This window comes from Lissotriton vulgaris, chromosome 4_1, assembly GCF_964263255.1.
Source record: "Lissotriton vulgaris chromosome 4_1, aLisVul1.2, whole genome shotgun sequence".
Classification (NCBI taxonomy): domain Eukaryota; kingdom Metazoa; phylum Chordata; class Amphibia; order Caudata; family Salamandridae; genus Lissotriton; species Lissotriton vulgaris.
Genome location: NC_141691.1, coordinates 744,057,821 through 744,075,974, shown reverse-complemented (window position 1 = coordinate 744,075,974; position 18,154 = coordinate 744,057,821). Strand labels below are relative to the sequence as shown.

At 41.8% G+C, this 18,154-nt stretch overlaps 2 protein-coding genes across 4 annotated transcripts in view; one reads left to right on the top strand and one right to left on the bottom strand.

Moving 5' to 3' along the window:
• Positions 1–4,088, top strand: part of LOC147722519 (testis expressed protein 56-like) — a 35,481-nt gene extending 31,393 nt beyond the window's left edge. The window contains exon 4 of the mRNA XM_086967319.1: positions 3,818–4,088. Coding sequence (XP_086823445.1) covers positions 3,818–4,088 — 271 coding nt within the window. The remainder of the gene's footprint in view (positions 1–3,817) is intronic.
• Positions 3,762–18,154, bottom strand: part of LOC147722518 (enoyl-CoA delta isomerase 2-like) — a 340,043-nt gene continuing 325,650 nt past the window's right edge. For all 3 annotated transcript variants that reach the window (XM_086965044.1, XM_086965041.1, XM_086965042.1), the window contains exon 10: positions 3,762–4,603. In XM_086965044.1, coding sequence (XP_086821170.1) covers positions 4,448–4,603 — 156 coding nt within the window. In that variant the 3' untranslated portion in view covers positions 3,762–4,447. The remainder of the gene's footprint in view (positions 4,604–18,154) is intronic.

Genomic DNA, 18,154 nt, shown 5'->3' with positions numbered 1-18,154 from the left:
CAACAAATGCTTTGCTTAAATGTCATTTGGCACACATTGCAATGATCCCCTTGATAAAACCAATAGGTCTGCCTTTTATATATTGACAGTGACTTACAGTCCTTGTGCTTACAGAGACATTAGGGACAGGACTATACATTATAAAAAGCTGTTTTTCAAACATCTTAATGAACGCCTAGAACCCTAAGCGGCCATTGTGAATGGCTGAAAAATTTCTTTGACGAAAAAGGTGTATGGATATTAATCCCCCTAGAGACACCGATAATTTCTACTTTTAACCATGCCTGTGATACCAAATAATAAAAGGATCTCAAGACATTTTTGTCTTTTCAACTCCCCATTCCACAATTTCTAAAAGTGTTCCCTGGAATATGGTAGAGACTATTCAGGTTAATAGGGGAGAGAATGAGACCCAATGATACGAAGTGTGTGAGGGTCTTACAAACAACTAATCATTGAAAGATACAAAACATTTAAAAAAACCCTGTGAAACATGACTACTGATCTTACAAATGAAAATGATTGGTTTAGATGTACATATACAACCATACCGCAAGAAGAAAGCTTGTCCATCATGTCAGAATTACTGCATTCAGGGAAATGAAACTAGCCATGTTTGCCATTAGAAGGAATTATTTTGAGTATGATGATACGGTATATGAACAACAGCATGGGATTTCCATGGGCGGTACATGTGCCCCCAGCATGGATTCCCTGCATTTCCACCAATTTAAAGATGATAACATTAAAGAAAATAATCCTTACCATATGCAAGTGCACATTTTGCACTGATAAATAGATGAAGCAATTCTTTTTCATGAATGACTCTCATATATTAGGGTACATTTTTCAAATACAGAGTGTGATTACATGGGTCCTGCCTCCTTTCAAGAGAGGCAACTAGCCAATAATACGTAGGCTGAGACTATACTTTCACTTGTAATACCATTGTGCTCACCACCACAAGTTTACAGTGCAATAGATCACATCTGACTACAGCATGTTTGCCACATGTTCTGTCTACCTTTCAGTATGAGCCATCCAGCATGCATGTAATTGTTGCCCATGTTTTACATCAGGATCATTACATTTCATACATGTCGGTGTCTGCTTGTCATGGTTACAGTACCCTAGGAATCATCGACAGCTTAATACTTTATTCTTTCTCATCACTAATTGATGCTCGACTCATGAGGAAAAGTGAGATCACATGCTTATATGTATTCATTTGCCCTTGTACTCACATAGACATTAGGGACAAGTCTATACATTAACCTCATGCGCGCTAGCGAAATTCCGCTCGTACGCTGAGATTTTTAAAAGCGCATGTTACGTGATGAGCTGGGCTCGTCATCAGAGTGCGAGGAGGCTACGCCATGACGAGCCCAGCTCGTCATCAGCGTGGAAGGGGTTAACAATTAAAACAGGGTGCTTTTCAGCCCATTGTGAGAGGCTGAAACATATGATGAGATGCGTGTAAGGATACTAGTCCCCTAGAAACAGCTATAATTTTCACTTTTAATCTTGCCTGTGATACCCAATAATAAAGGGGTACCAGATATCCGAAGGCATATTTTATCTTTCTAACTTACCGTTTCACAATATATAACAAAATAGGGTTGAGCTCATCATGGTTTTTAGGGACCAGGATGAGAGCCAATGATAAATCATGAGACTGAGCGTGTGTGTGTGTGGGGGGGTCTTGCAGAAACAAATCAAATGATCCTGGAACTTGCTTGTACTTGTTCCTGAATAAATAGCACGTAACAGGGTAAAACTAGGGGAACCGGATACATTTGTATGTGGAGTTTTAAATTGAAAGGGAGATTTTTCCTGGTCCCTACACAAAGATTAAGATTAGAAGTAGTTTTCTCTCCCTTCCTTACTGGATTCATGCAACCCAGGAGGATCTAGTGAAATTCAAGTTGTAGGATCTTCAAGGTTTGACCGAATTATGACCACTACATCTCCAGTGGATATATGCAGAGACCCTCTCTCTAATACTGTTTCAGTAGGTGTGTGCCCAGATCATCTTTATATTATTATAGAATTGGGCAATTTGGCATCTGGGGCAAAGGTATTACTGCTTGCTAGGTTGTCAGGTGCATTAATTACTTCTCTATTAAGAGTCAAGTAAAGGGAACCAGTATTTCTTATCTATCCAGGTCAGTGCTATTTTCTCTAAATAGGAGTCTAACTTTGTGATGTTGCTTGTTTCATGTCAATCTATGTATTTGTTATGTCTACACTGGCTTTCATGTGAAGGTACAATTGTGTGTCTTGCAGACTACCTCAGAACCCAAACCAGAGTTTTGCCTGGTCTCTTGCCTTTGACATATCTCTTTGCCTGAGAAGCACCCCAGAACAGGTACAGGTCCAGTCACATGAGCGTGCTACCATGACTCGCAAAGTCGCAGTGCTGAGGCAGTCGTGACGTGGGTGGTTGGTTCCAGCTTACAAGATGTGGTCTAATCTTTAGGCCTTGTCCTGTGCGTTAAGAACTAAACCTGGAAGCCTTGCATGCTGTGGTGTTCTTGTATACAGAAATTATAAAAGCCACATACGAGACGACAAAGATGGCTCCTGTTGTAAACATGCATTGGCGAACCCAAGAGGTCTTGGCACTATGAGAGCCATAGGCATGGTCAATGTTAATGCTTTTGTGTATGGCGCTATAATTAGGGGCAGTCCACTAAATAGCAGTCAAGTCACAAATCTCAGGGACACACATCCTTTCCGTTTCAAACGGATTCTGAGTAGGAATAAGATCCAGTGTCAATAATGCATGTGCATTGCACTGAAATGTGTTTTATGTTTTTTTAGGTTTGACACTGTTGATTGAGTTTAAAACATTTTGAGCACACACAAGATAGTGCGGGTGTTACTAAACTGCTCCAGGGTTTGTTAACCCCTTAAGTGCTGCCTCGGTGCATTGGCCGACGGCAGCACTACCTCCCCAGTGCTGCGCACGACCATTGGACGTCCATTCAGCACTAGTTCCAATGGACAGCGCAGCACTGGGGAGGAATGTTTAATAGCATCTATGAGGTTAATAACAATTATAGAGCTGTTGACAAACAGGTTATCGTCATCAGCGTGCGAGGAGGCTACACCATGACGAGCCCAGCTCGTCATGAGCGTGGAAGGGGTTAAGTGTGTTGAGTATGTATATCACTTAGAGTGTGTGTGTGTGTATGTGTATCAGGTTTTGTCGACTGTGGCGTATCACAGAAGTGTGACAGGTGTGTATATTGTTTGTACTAAGTTAATGCTGGGTGTGTCTCACGTGGATCATGTCTGCTAGGCATGTGTCTCAGACTATACTTAACACTCAGTCAATATAACTCTGTGATCCTCGCAAACTCAATAGGACTTCCTAATTACAACTCTCCTGACCTCAACTGGTTTGCAAACGACTGAATATATCTATCAGAGACATGCCCACTAGATCAAGCTTGTGGACCATACATGGTTTAAAAGTGCATCTCTAACTTTTTAACCCTTTTCAAACCCACCCACCCACCCCATTCTTGTAACTTACATTCTCGAAAACTACTTAATGGGCCCGTTTGTGCCAACACAAGCAAAGGCATTTGCTTGGTTTGGTGTAAACCCGCCTGTTCAGTAGTTTTGAAATGTAAATGTGCAACTATTGTGCACCAAACTTTACAACTGCTGCAACCTTGAAACAATGTGAATAAAAGCCATCCCAATCTACTTCCCCAACAAATATTTTGATCAAAGAACACAATATAGTGATGTAGGCTGACTGTCAGATGACATATTGACACTTGTTTAATAAAGTGTTTTTTTATAGGTGGCAGTGTACTGAAAAAAGAGGAATGTACAATCATCAGTTTTACGAGTTGAAACAATCTGTTATTGACGAGCTGTCCAAATTTGGTTCCATCGACTCAGTGACAGCCATTGGCCGAAGTTCTGCACTGGTCGTGTTCCAGAGTATCTCAGCTGCATGTAAAGCTCTCAAGGCATATCCAGGTGGCAACCCAGGGAAAAACATACAGTGTTACTGGTACAACAAGTTCATGTCAAAGTATAAATTCCTGCCTACAGGTGAAATGAAGTAAAGCCTTTATCTAGAAAACTTTAAAAGTTACAATTTAGAACTAATGTAATAGTAAGCACTTCATTTAGTACTAATTATTTGTTGTTATTAAAAAGGCACACTTGGGGTTATCCTCATTCCACAAGAAAATAAGAAGCTATCCCATCACTCTACTACACTGGACAAACTACTATCTCAGTTCCTCATCCCTTTATTTGGTTATGATCAAGTTTAGGGTATTTGCTTGTCTCCCAACCAGGATAAAAGAGACAAAGGACGTTGATGAAGATTAATTTTGATCATCCTTCTGGGTTTTTGTATACATTTTTGCTCGTCTCAATGTTGTTAAACTGCAGGAAAGGTTCCAGCTGTTTCTAAAGGTCAGAGTTTGGACTTCTTCTGGAAAAAGCTTAGAATGGCATTCATGCATTCATCAGACGTCCATCTTTCGATGAGGCGTTCACACTCTTGATTATTCACGGCATGGAGCTTCTCCTTTTCTACTTCCCGGATCAACTGTTTGCTGAAAGCCAAGGACTGTAGGGGTACACAAAAATACATGTTATTACAATAAAAAGAATGGTACCATCTTTTCTAATGCAAGATTCTCTTCCATCCCACATACGGCGTGCGCAAAAATGGCTTGTATATCCCATCACTTTCTAAAGAAATAAAAAGCTAAAATGGCTTCCGAAACATCTTTTAAAGCACAGGACGCACAATTATTTGTATTGCCGAGTCTAGTGGTATAGGATTTTCACAAGATTCCTTTGTTAAAAAAACACAAAAACATAAATTAAAGTGACCAATGTACTAATAATCTTACATATGCTGTTATAAAACCTGCATTGTTTCTGTAGGTTTTGTCATTAAAGGAATAATTACAAAGTGTGTGCTTTTCAGTGACGGCTTAATGAGGAAATAACATTGTGAGGTGCCTGAAACTCCCATCAGATCAGTAAGTTTATGGGAGAGTTACAGAAGCGTGTTACAGATAGTTTTTCCCTCGTTCTCACCGGACATCTATTTAACCTTATTTCAAACTAGCTACCAAACCCTGCTCTCTCCTCCTATGACCCGATAAATCAACTGATGCAGCTCCAGTAAGTTCTGCTAGATGAGGGCTACAAAGAACATCTTTATTTCTACTTATTTCCCTCAATCAACTGCTTGGTTCCCGATTGCTGGCTTGTAATTTAGTACGCTCGTGCTCAGTCCCATCATTTTAAGCTTATCAAAATGTATAATCTGACTATGTATACAGTTTGATAATTATCTCATGTAATATGATCAGAGGCTAGCCTTCACTCTGAACGTGGGTCTTGGGTTGCTTGTGTCCCAGTTTGGAGAGGGCCTGGCTTGGCAGTTTGGGCTGGACTCCTCCTATTGGAGCATGACCAACGCTGATTTGCGTATGGCTGGGTCTACTCTGGTAGACAAAAAACCCAATGGATGCAACCCTGAGTAATTACTCGTAGTGGACATTAATTCAAGCACTCCACCCATCACTTTTTTGTTCACTTTAGTCCGATGCTACAAGTGCAGAGGATATGTCCAGACAAGGGTCCTGTGCTTGTTGTGCCACTGCAACCAATCTACAAACAACTAGGGTGACACTGGTCGTGGTTTGCTTGTGTTCTGGTTCAGAGAGAACTTGGCATGGCAGTTCAGTCTGGACTGTTCCTACTGGAGCAAGACTTAATTGATTTGCATATGGGTATGTGTAATCTGAAGTGGCAGGGTGAGCAAGAAAATAATAAAATAAATACATAATTTAAAAAAATCAATGGAATAGACTGCAGCCTAAGTAATTACAAGTGGCTGAGATTATTTCAAGATTTGAATCCATTACTCTTAATTCAAATATTTTTTATTGGATTAATAGGGTATACAACATAAAAAGGAGAAGTAAAAAGAAGAAAAATACAGGTAGTCATTATACATTATAAACTCAGTACGAGTGTAAATAGGTATCACCGTAAAATATATATTGACAAAAAACGAGTGTAGACATAGTTAATAGTATGTTCTTCTGTTATATCATTGGTGGAAGGGATGTCACGAGGGTTTAACAAATTCATAAGTACAGCTTCTAGTTTCGATGGTCTACTGAATACTCATTGCATGTTGACATAAACCTGTTATTCCTGAAATATAAAACTGTCAAGGTGAGTGATACATCCCTGTATTTTAAAACGAAAAAGAAGGGATACATTCCCAAGGGTTGCTACAATGGTCGTAGGTTGAGTATAGAGAGGGATTGAGTTATTAAACAAGAAGATCGGTGCCTAGTGTACTGAGATTGGGTGTGATTAGATAGGTGTCTTAGAGGGCCTTCATGGTGGTTTGAAGGTAAGGGAGGAAGTGTCCAAAGTGCCTCACATTTTCCTACAAGGAGCGCGCCAGGGAGTTCGTTTTAGTGCTATATTGTTGGCATCCATTAGGAAGATTAGTTCTTCTTGCCATGATTTGTAGGCAATCTGTTTGAAGTTTTTCCAGTTTCTCAATATTATTTTGCACGCTAGAGTGCAGATTAGGTCTAAGAGGTCATGGCTGTTGTCGTTTTTAGGTCTCGTGGCGATTTACAGCGCAAACTAAATGTTCAGGATGTGAAATTCGTCTGCAGGATTCAGATTTTAATAAAGTGAACACACCTCAAATAAACTTTCATTTGCATTTCTCCTGGAAGTTTGTTTAGTGTGAGTTTAATTCTTGCAGTTCCAGCACGTGGGGTGGGCAGGGGACTATCCTAGTAAGTCAGTATGGAAGTGACATCATGGTGTGTGTCATCACAGCCTGTGATGTCACAATGCATGACACCACACGTGGCATCACAGTAAGTGACCTCACATATCATGAGTGCATTTAAGCACATATGAGATTTAAAAAACGTAAGTTTTGCTTTGGGATTGTGCTAAAAAAGTGTTGCAATCCCAATGTAAAATCTAATATGTTTATGGGGTTAAGATATCTGCTGCGGAGGTGCCCAGTAAATAACAGAGAATAATAATCGGTGAGATAGCCCAGGAGGTTAAAGTATTTCTTTGAGAGATTTCTGTTTTGTGTAGTCCCAGAACTGACTCAAAGTAGTATAGTAGGTTAATGTGCCTGCAAAGCATGTAATATGCAGGTGACAGAATTTTTTTTATTTTTCAATGTAGCTAGGTAAGCGGGTTACTACTTTGAACACAGACCCTTTCGTTACTTGCAGTTCATAAATAGTAAGCGTTTTAATAAAGAACAGTGAGCTATGCAGGATATGTGACTGGTACACCTTTTAACCTTCAATGACTCATGCAACATATCTTGTACACTTGCAGGATTTATTGTCAATCTGTATGTTATGTATATCGGTGTGACACCCTGCATTGGGATGCATAGCGCTATAAAAGAAATTAAATAGTGTGTGAAAACTGGGACAGACCAACACATCTGACATTCTTACAGTTCATGCACTTACATAAAGGGACCTAACAACGTCAAAAGCATGCCTCTCTTAAGTACTTGTGAAAAGATAACAAGCTGTGTGATTTGTCTCCCTCCATTGCATTTACATTAAAGTGTGAGGTTCCAAGCCACTCGATCAAAAGGCTTGTTACTAAGTCGAGTACGTGCGCCTTGGCAGCGCGTGTTCGCTGGGAGAGATTAGTGTTGGGCACGCAGCACCTCTGCTCTGACCTTTGCTTTCTCCTGCATTGGAGTTGAGCGTGGCATCGCAACTAAAACCCTGCCAATCCACCCACACTGCTAGTCGTCCTTTTCCCCCATAAACCCCCTCCCCCCGCTACCGGCCATGGGCGGCAATCTGAGGGATAGCCCCGGGCGTGAGAAGCTCTAGCTACACCACTACCCTGAAGGATTGCAAGAGAGGGCAATTAAATAACATATGTGGTAAGTCTCCTTCATGCGAATTTCAATTCCAGCACTGTGGAGATTGAGTGAGGTTAAGTTTGCGTAACTTTGCTGGTGTCCAGGATGACCTTTTGATAATCATATATTTAGTCTGTGAGTGATGGCTAGATTTTGTTCCTAAATGGTCTCGTATAAATGTGTTTCCAGTCCCACAGGATACAATTAGTATTAGTTTCACTTTCTCATGTCCTTTCATTAACTGTGTGTTGTTTACCTGGCTTAGACATGGTTAGTTTATATATTTTAGACACTATGTGGCCCGCTATAGCTAGTTGAATCAGTGTGATGGAGAGAGAAGGGGGTATCGGTTTTATGGGTTGTTCAGGGATCTGGGCTTTAAGCTTCAAAAATCTATATAGATCTATGTTATTCAGGTTATTTTCTAGCTACAGTGTAGCAAAGGACTTGGTGGTATCGTATCATTATACAAATCTTTGATCATATTGATATCTTTCTGTGACCAATCGTCCCTCTACATTGGGATTTTGTCTATACTCAGATTAGGATTGTTCCAAAGTGCAGCCAAGTTGGATTTGTCTATTCGCACATCAGAATAAGCTTCTAAGCGCTTGAGAGCTTGCTTAGTGTTTTGGATAATGTATTTTGAGTACGAAGGGATTGATGAGGTCATATAAAGCAAAAAGGCGGGACTGAGAGCCAGGTTATGAGGTCCTGCACACTGGCTCCCGAAACCGGGGCTCTTTATCGGGGATATTTTGAGTACGAAGCCCTTTGGCGCATGCAGGTGTGGGGGCTGGTTAGTGCACAGCGAGGTAAGATAACATGGCTTTAGGGCAGTCCTTTGCAGTAGATTTTAATGAAAAAGGTAGCTCTAGCCTAGGTAAAAACAAGTGTGTGCCCCTGTGGGGATTTATAATGTTCCTAAGGGGCAATCAAAGTGTGAAAGGTCGACATGTTTCGTGCCTGTGTTAGTCCCTCAGGCATTGCAGCACCGGCCCGACGAGGAACTGCACACCTTCTTTAAACAATTGATGAGGTCATAGTCATAATTGCTGGTAGCGGGATGCCTTTAATTAGCTTTACCTCGACTTCCACCCACGGGGGCGGTACAGTGGATTTTCTATAAACCAGGCTGCTCCTTGTCTGCAGAGGAAAACAGTTTGGTAGTTTCTAAAATTGGGCAGACCAACTCCACCTTTGGATTTGCAAAGTTTCAATTTTAACAAAGATATTCTAGGCTTCTTACCCTGCCATAAAAGGTTGTTGAAGGTTTTGTCGATTTTCTTTATAAAGTCTTCTGAAAGAGTCCTAGGAAGCATACTGATAAGGTAGTTAACGATAGGTGTAATCATCATCGTTATCGTGTCTACCCTACCGCGCCACGATAAAAACTTTGGCGACCAAATACTGAGTAGATCAGAGACTTTCTTGAATGTGGTTTCTTCATTCACTTCTAGTGTGGAGATAAGGTTATTGGTAAATAGTAGACCTAGGTATTTAATTGGATCTGGTTGCCATGCTAGGCCTGAGTCTCCAAAGATGTCTTTGCCCCCTAGAGAGTTAAGGAGCTTGACATCAGTCTTCTCTCTATTGAGTGTGTAGTCGGAGACCATGGCAAAATCATGCATCTCTCTCATTAGGGCGGGGATAGCAGACTTCGCTTCCTTCAACACTATTAGGACGTCATCTGTGTAGGCGGTAACCTTGAATATTGTGCTGCCGAATTCCATGCCAGGTATGTCTGTGTTTACTCATAAGTGCTGGAGGAAAGGTTATATAGCTAACAAGGACAGTGATGAGGAAAGGGGGCATTATTGTCTGGTACCTTGTCAGAGTGTAAATGATGATGAAACAGCAACCCCCGCTCGAACCTTTGCTTTGGGTTCATGATGCAGGACCCGGTCTCATCTTCACTTGCCTCCGCTACACCAAAAATGCGTCAATTTCCTTTTCTATTTCTATCGTCCAATTCTAATATCTGCTTGGTTAGGGCTTGTGTGGTGGCGTCAATTCTTTCCACTATTTTTGCATTTTTTTGTGGCGTCATCTTCTATTTGGCTAATTCTGTTTTCTGCTACTTCAATTCTTGAGTTTGATTCTCCTATGTCTCTCCGGATTGCCGAGTTCTCGTTCTGCATGCTATCAATGTTTTCCTTAGTTGACTTCGCAAGGTCATGCACCTCTGCCAGCTTGTGCAGTATCGTTTCCATTGTGGAATTAATATCTTACTTGTTTTTCTTTGGAGAATTTGGATTAGGAGGGTCTGCTTTAACTCTCTTGAAGTCCACTTTAGTTTCCTTCTCAGCCATCTTCAAGGACATGAGATTTGGTGTCTGTTTTTTTGGGAGATCGGCACTCATTCACCACAGTAGTAAGGTTCTCAGAGTAGAATGGGCTTCTTGGTCTACCGTGACCCCATGGATGTATATCAGAACCCTTTTAGGCCTTTTAGCCCCAAACCCTTTATCAGACCTTGTTATAGACCTAGAAATGCAGGAGGATATGCTTGATGTGTAGCTTAGGTCATTTTAGAACATTCTAGTACATTGCACATTGGTACTGTAATACCAATGTAATGCAAGCCTCCATCTTAAGAGCCAGCATGCAATCGTTCAAGCCGTGCGTTCTGTGGATCAGTCTCTAATCTCTGGGAAAACAGGCATGTAGGCAATTTGGTGTTAATCCCTCTTTGAACTCCTTTATAATGGGTGCAAGTGGCGATCTGGAACATTCTCAATGTAAGACCACTGTAATGCGAGTCCCTCTTAGAGTCAGGCATGCCTCATTTTAACAATTGCTCAGGCCGTGTGCTCTGTTTGCCAATCTCTAACCTCTGGGCAAACAGGCATGCAGGCAATTCGTGGCAAGGAGCGATTTTATTTTAGTAAGAGCCGAGTTACCGAGTCGGCATGAGCACGTTAATTCAGGGCACCAATTTCGAGTCAGGCACACCATGCGGTCTCCGATCCAATCCTCCAACACTCATACTTTTCTCTCTTTACTTGAATATTGGTCCTGAAGTCAACCCCCAGGTCGTTTCACCTCATCAGCGCGATCAGTGAAGTTTTGGGATCTTGGCGCCGGTGAGCGCCGATATATGCTACTATGATTTTCACAGGGCTCCAGGCTCAGTGGTTCATCCATTACTCTTTTGATTACTATTGACCGAGGGTATAGCTGCTTATTACTGGGTGGTGGTCAAATGCATCTGTGCACAAATCTGGCAGGGCTTTCTCTTGAACAACTTCCAATTCGCTTTAGAAGTGTAACCGCCGACCTGAACTGAAGAAATTTAGCCTGGATGGTGTCAGTTTAGGGCTCCCAGAGCCCAAGCATGAGGCCCATGTCTCTCACACGCAGTCGTCCACCCGGTCCCATGACTCACCACCTAGGATAGGCTCACCAAATGTCATTGACAGCTTATTCTTTGCAGAGTGGGAAAGAGTGGGTTCAAAGAGAAGTCTTATTCTTCACCACTGAGTGCCCCCAAAGGTGGCTCTACATGGACAGGCGAGAGGAGGAATAGACCATTCAGCATGTGATGCATATTATGTAACAAACTAAACTTATAGTCGTAAAACCACACTGAAGAATTCAATTGAGCAAGAGACGAGAATATACAAAGGAAAGACTTAGGAATGATGGGGGAGTTGATTCTGATGAGGACAACCTTGGTATCCCACCAGAGCAATACATTTCAGAATAACCAGCACACAATATTAAGGTTATTATAGATTGGGCGTTGCTATTAGCACTTAGTATCCATGGAGTAACATGGGGATTCTATATAATTCAGGAATATAAACTTGTTTTTCCAAATGCATTCCTTAACAAGGAGGTAATGCATTGCTTAAACTATGGATGAATGGTGCTGAATCATCAGAGACTCAAAGCCAGTACTAGTTACCACTAGGCTGGTTCAAGCAGCCATTAGACAATTTTCCTTCGATACTCCATACCACGGACTGAGTTAAAACAGCTAAGTTTGAGGCTAGTTATGGAGCAGAGACACGTGACCTCAAATCACTATGGGTGTGAAGTGCGTGACACTAGGTAGCTAACCACTGGAGGCCTGCAAACTCAAGCAATTGAGAAAGATATAGGTAAGACGTTTTTAAGTCTAAAGAGGGTGAGTCTTAGACCTCAGAAACAGCCCAGAATGGAGCCACAGTTTTGATCTCTGAAAGATTACAGGGCAAACGAACTATTTGACACACCTATCATAGATACAGGTCAGTCATCAGGAAGAGACTGATGCAACTGCACTCTTTTCGCTCTGCATTATAGTCCGAGCAACCAGGGAAGATCATTTTGTAACATGGTAATGTTTTGGGGCTTTTATTGAACAAAAATGCATTTGTATAAAAACACATGGGAATATTTAATGGTTGCTTATACATAGATGGAAATTGGAAGTGTGAAAACAGCAAGACCACTTGAAGGACATATACAATGATCCTGGTCCAGACTTACTAAAGGTTTGCGTCGCAAAAGGGACACAAACCTAGCACAAAGTGTTGGGGTAGTATTACCTATACAACACAAACCAGAATTTGTGTTTGAAAGTTCCCCAAAGTAATTCAAATATGTGTTATGTGCTAGTTTGTTCTACTTTGCATCAAGGGTGCATTCTATGGGTGGTACATGGCATTCCTATGCAACCACCTATGGGTTTTTATGCAAACTCCTATCTATTAACATTCATAGCCAAGGATATGTGTCAAAACCCTATGGCTCCTTGCTGGGTGCAGGTCAAGACAGGTGCTGGAACGCACCTCTGCAGGAAAATCCCAACACTCATGCCCTAAAACAGGGGTGCGTCCTGGCACCAAACCCCTTCAATCTCTTTTTGACTGACCTGACGGAGCAACTACAATCTTGCACCTCCTGTGCTCCCAAATTTAGCGGCAAGGAAATATCCAGCTTTCTCTATGCCGATGATGTGGTACTGGTCAGCCTCACCTAGGTTAGGCTGCAGCGGCTGAACACAAAGGCCTACTCCCTAGTCAATGATTTGACCATCAACCTTCTCAACAAAAACTATGGCTTTCAACAACAGGAAAACACAAATACAGCCATGGTTTTGGGGCGGAACCCAGATAGAAAGCACAGACAAGTACAAATCCCTTGGGGTCATCATTGATAAGAAAGGCACTGTTATGGCCCAGAAGTAGGTGACAAAAAGGAAAGTGATGGTACTGGCTGTAACTCTTAAAAATTTAAAGAAAAAAATGGCTGTGCCATCTCTGATGCCCCTTCTTGAAGCAAAACTCCTTCTGACAATTACCTACAAGAGGGAATCGTTAAGAGGCCGGTATACGGGTGTCCGAGACATTGTAATGGTTCGCACTTCTATAATTATTTTTTCACTGCCATGCTTCACCTCACCGGCACAGATGTTGTGTTAATTTATTTTCTAAAGCGCTCAACTCACCCGTAGGCATCTCAGCGCTGCCTAGAAGTAGTAACCTGAGGAATTGAAAGGACCAGAGCAAATCAAAGGAAGCACTTAGAATAAAAAAAGCTTTCAACTGCTTCCTAAAAATACAATAACTGGAGATTTTTCACAGGGCCAGGGAGCTCATTCAAATATCTTGGTGCAAGATACGAAAAGGCTCTACCACCTGTGCGGGTCAGGCGTATTCAGGGAACCTGGAGGAGGCCTAGTGTGCTGGATCTGAGTTTCCTGCAGGGAGAGTATTTTACGAGGTTTTTTGTAAGTAGAGTGTACCTCTATCTTTCAGAGAATTATAGGTTAGACAACAATTTTTAAAAAAGTATCTTTATTTTTTTTTTACAGATAACCAATGCAGTTCTCTGAGCAACGGAGTCGATGGGGAACCTGCAGGACGATTGAGGATCATTCTAGCTGCCGTATTCTGTACTACTTGCAGTTTAGCCAGTAGGGTCTCTCCCGCTTCAGCCAACAAAGCATTGCCATAGTCCAGACGACTAATTACCATTGCCTGAACTAAGGTTCTGCGATGGGAGGTAGGCATATAGGGGAGAATCCTCTGAAGCAGACGCAAACTGTAGTAACAGGAGCTGGTGGTGGCAGCAATGTGGTCCTTCATGGTCAAAGTCTAGTCTAACTTTAACCCAAGATTTTTAACAGATTGTTTTGGGACAGGAGCTGTGCCCAATTGAGAGGGCCACCAGTCATCCGACCAGATGTCCGAGGCTTTTCCCATCAGCATGTCCTCAGTTTTTTCTGGGTTCAATTGAAGACCGTTTTCGGTCATCCAATTGGAGATGGCAAGCATGCGGATGGCAAAGCGGATTTTCTCTGTCTCACGATTTGGACCGATGGTAAACATAAGCTGCGTATCATCAGCATATGAGATCATCTCAAATCCCAGCTGCTCAACTATCCTTGCCAGGGGAGCCATGTATATATTAAAAAGGGTCGGCTCAGGCAGGAGCCCTGAGGGACACCCTTATCAAGATGCATTTTCCCCTGAGGTGTAAGGTCCTAACATAATGGTTTGGGTTCTATCAGACAAGAAATGTTGCAGCCATTTCAAGGCTGTCCCATGGATACCACAGGAGAGTAGTCTCTCCGCTAGCTTTGAATGCAAGATGGTATCAAATGCTGTGGAGAGATCTAGGAGAATGAGTACCACTGATCCTCCTATGTCTATGGTCTGCCTGAGTGAGTCAGTCACTGCCAAAATGGCAGTCTCAGTGCTGAAACCTGGCAGAAAGCCCGACTGTGATGGATCCAGGCACAACTCGAACTAGGAGAGCCATAGTCTTTGGCAGGTAGGGATCGGATGGCGAACCAGATTTGGCAGTGGCGAGGCCTTTAGAGACCTCCTCAATCTAGGTCAATTTGAAACTATCTAAAGTGCTATTTGCTATCTTTCCGAACTCCTCCAATTTGATAAAAAGGTTCGGAAGTAAGAGAGACTGTCGGGGAGAAATTCTCATAGATTTTAGATATTATTTCTTGAAAGTATATCGCTAAGGCGTTCCAAAACTCCTGAGATTCCATGGACGACTGTCTACATACTTTTGGGGATACACAGTCCCTCACTGTACCGAAAAGGGTTTTTGGGGAGTTGCTGGTGTGTTTTATTTGATTATTGATGAACAGGCGTCTGGCTGCTTTTAAATTAAGATGGTATCTGGACAAAGACTCTATAGAGAAGTCTATCTTGAGGGTCCTTACTGGCTCGCCAGATTCTTTCCAATCGCCTACATTAAGATTTTTCCATCTTTAGCTCCCCCTTAAACTAGGGGGTGGAAGGCCGCCGTTGAGAGGTACTGTATCTAAGGCAGCATTGAAAGCCTCCAACATTTCGGATACTTCCATGACATTCTTTGCTGGTTCAAGGGAATAAGCCTCGTTAATGTCTTCTAAGGAAAGATTGCGCCAAGACCTGCGCAGCTCTGGTTTTATGTCCTGTAGGTAATTCTGAGCTCCTCTGACCCAACTGATGAATGGAAAACGTGATCATGGAATGATCTAACCATGTGAGGGGGTCTGGAGTGCTGCAACTCAGCTGGTCTGAGTTGGAAAAGATTAAATCTAGTGAATGACCCACCCGATTGGTGGGACCTTCGACTTGAGTGAGTCCCATTAACTCCAGGAAAGAGACAAGTTTGTTTACATCAGCGTTAGTAGGATTTTTCCCATGAAAGTTAAAATCCCTCAGCAGAAGAAATTTATTAGACACAAGTACATGTAGAGCAAAATGTTCCACCAGAAGGTCCTTGAAGTTGGCTCTGGATCCTGGAGGCCAGTAAAATAAAGCTCCATGCCAGCTATCTGAAGGAGATAAAATGATCTTAAAGATTCCCAATTCTAAGCAATCATTGCTTAAAGTGAAGACCCAATAAACGGAGAGGTGATTTTTAAAAGCAATGGCTATGCCCCCTCCTGTTTTTTCTTCACTGTCCAGATGAATAAATGTATTATTCTCTGGGATGGCCAAATTTATCAGGGGATGATTAGAGGGGTTCAACCACGTTTCTGTTGAAATTTGGGCTAATGAAACAGGAGCTAGACAGTCACGGCGCATACTTAACATGCTGGAACAAGTTCTGAAAAGCAGAACCAAGCACACTAAACCACATGCTATGGAAGGAGCTACAGGAGAGTGACACATCGCCGGCATGGGCCTACCTGCAAGAATCACTTGAACTTACAGGGCTCGCACAACTTTGGGATATGCCCATCCACAAGAGAGCGATGTTCAAAATGCTCTGCCTGATGTACAAATCCTTGTCAGGCTCTAGCCTAAAGTATCAACACAACAGACTTACCCCCTTATGTCCCAAACAGAAAGTTGCGATCAAGCAACCAATTGCTACTATGCCCACAGCGCATTTACACCGCTAAATATGGAAGCATCGCCTTTTCCCAACTGGGCCCACTTCAGTTGAACAAACTTTTTTTTGTTCTTCCATGTGTGTTAATGTCTACCTGAATTTAAAAAAACATCTTAAAATCTGGCTGTTCCAACGCCGCCTGCACCTAATGCCAGTCTTTCAAGTACTGTGATGTCCCTCTGGTGACAAGTTGTGTACTCTATTTAGATTGGGGACAAGTCGTGTACTCTATTTAGATTCAAACATAAATAACATCAGCCACCGGGTATTCAAGCAATCGGTTCCCTGGTCTGTATGTTTCGCGTGAAATCTGATGCCATTTGTTGTCTGGAGGTGCATGTTGCAGCATCTCTATGTGATTGTCACCATATTTGTGCATGTGATCTGAAAACACACTCTGCAATCAAAAACAAGCCCACGCTATCAAACAGAGCGCATGGGTGGATGACGCTTAACTATAAAACCTTTGCTCTCTAAAAAATAAAAAAATAAATAAAATCACCGGGATCCAGCATCATCAAGTTGCAGTTTTTAAGATACCTGCTGGGGGTACTACCTGTAAAAGACCACCTTCCACCCTGGCTAAAAAACGGAAAAATATTCCTATTACCTACAAGTTGTCATTTTAAATACTATTCGACACCAAATCTTAAACCATGGACTTAAAGTTTTTGTTGCAATACCGAATTTAAATATGCCTGTGCACTCAGTCTGTCGATTTTAACGAACAAAATGTACCACGTTTTTTAATATTGTAATTTTTATTGCAATGGTGATAATTAAATAAGCAATTATTTAATAAACTCAAACTTAATAACCTCAAACTCCTCCTTGAGGCAGGCATAAGGAGGAGAAATGTTTTTATTTTTCCTTATTTTTCAAACTTTGCATGCGTGCAATATTGTACAGTTCACATAAAAAGTAGGAAAAGCCCTAAAGGTACACGAAAGCCAATCTTCCGGTACAAACTATGATTTGGAGAAGCTGCAGCAAACCCTGGCACTATCTCATATGGGAGTGTGTGTTGTCTCATTGAAGTCAAGTGTGATAAAACACAGAGGGAGAGGGGGAAAAACGCACCATATCTTAATAGATATTTGGGGATTTTTCTCACTCGACCTATGATACATGGCAGAGTAGCAACTGTGGTTGCTGTAATTTGTGAAGTCAAATATTAGTAAATTTGGGCACCAGTATCCGACACCAAACGTCCAGGTACCCATGTGCTGTTTGCTTTCCTTCCTAAAACTGAAGCAGAGTCAGAACACAGGACTGAACGTGGAAATCCCAAATAATATGTCTCTGGGGGAAGTGCTTTGTCCTGTGTTGCAGATAATAGATGCCGCTCTTTCTGTTTATTAAATCCTTATTGTGCTAATCTTGTAAATCACAGGATGGTCCGAAAAATAAACATAGTTCAGCCACAATCCACATACACACTGCTATCTCTCACAACACTGATTTGCAGCTTCACTGACACAATCTCAGACACACAGTTAGGAGGACCTTCAGTGGTAAAGTTCATTACCCACAATCCAAGCAATCTAATTTACACTGGCAAGGCCAAAGTTTTCAACAACTTAACCCCTTCCATTAGAAAAGCCCACAATCTGTAATTGACCATCTACATCCAGCAGCTTGCCACAGTAGCAAGAGTCCAAGGAACTGATGAACCTGTGCTACGCAAAAAGTACTATGTAACACAAAAAAAGTTTCAAGTCAGATAAACATCCTAAACCTGGGCTTGAATTATGAGCTAACCCTTTCACAACACAGACCTACACCAGTTATGATGTTACTGTGTGGTTTGTCTTCATGAAAATATATTCACTCACCTAATATACACAAAATAGTGGGACAATGCAAGGACCTAGAATTTGA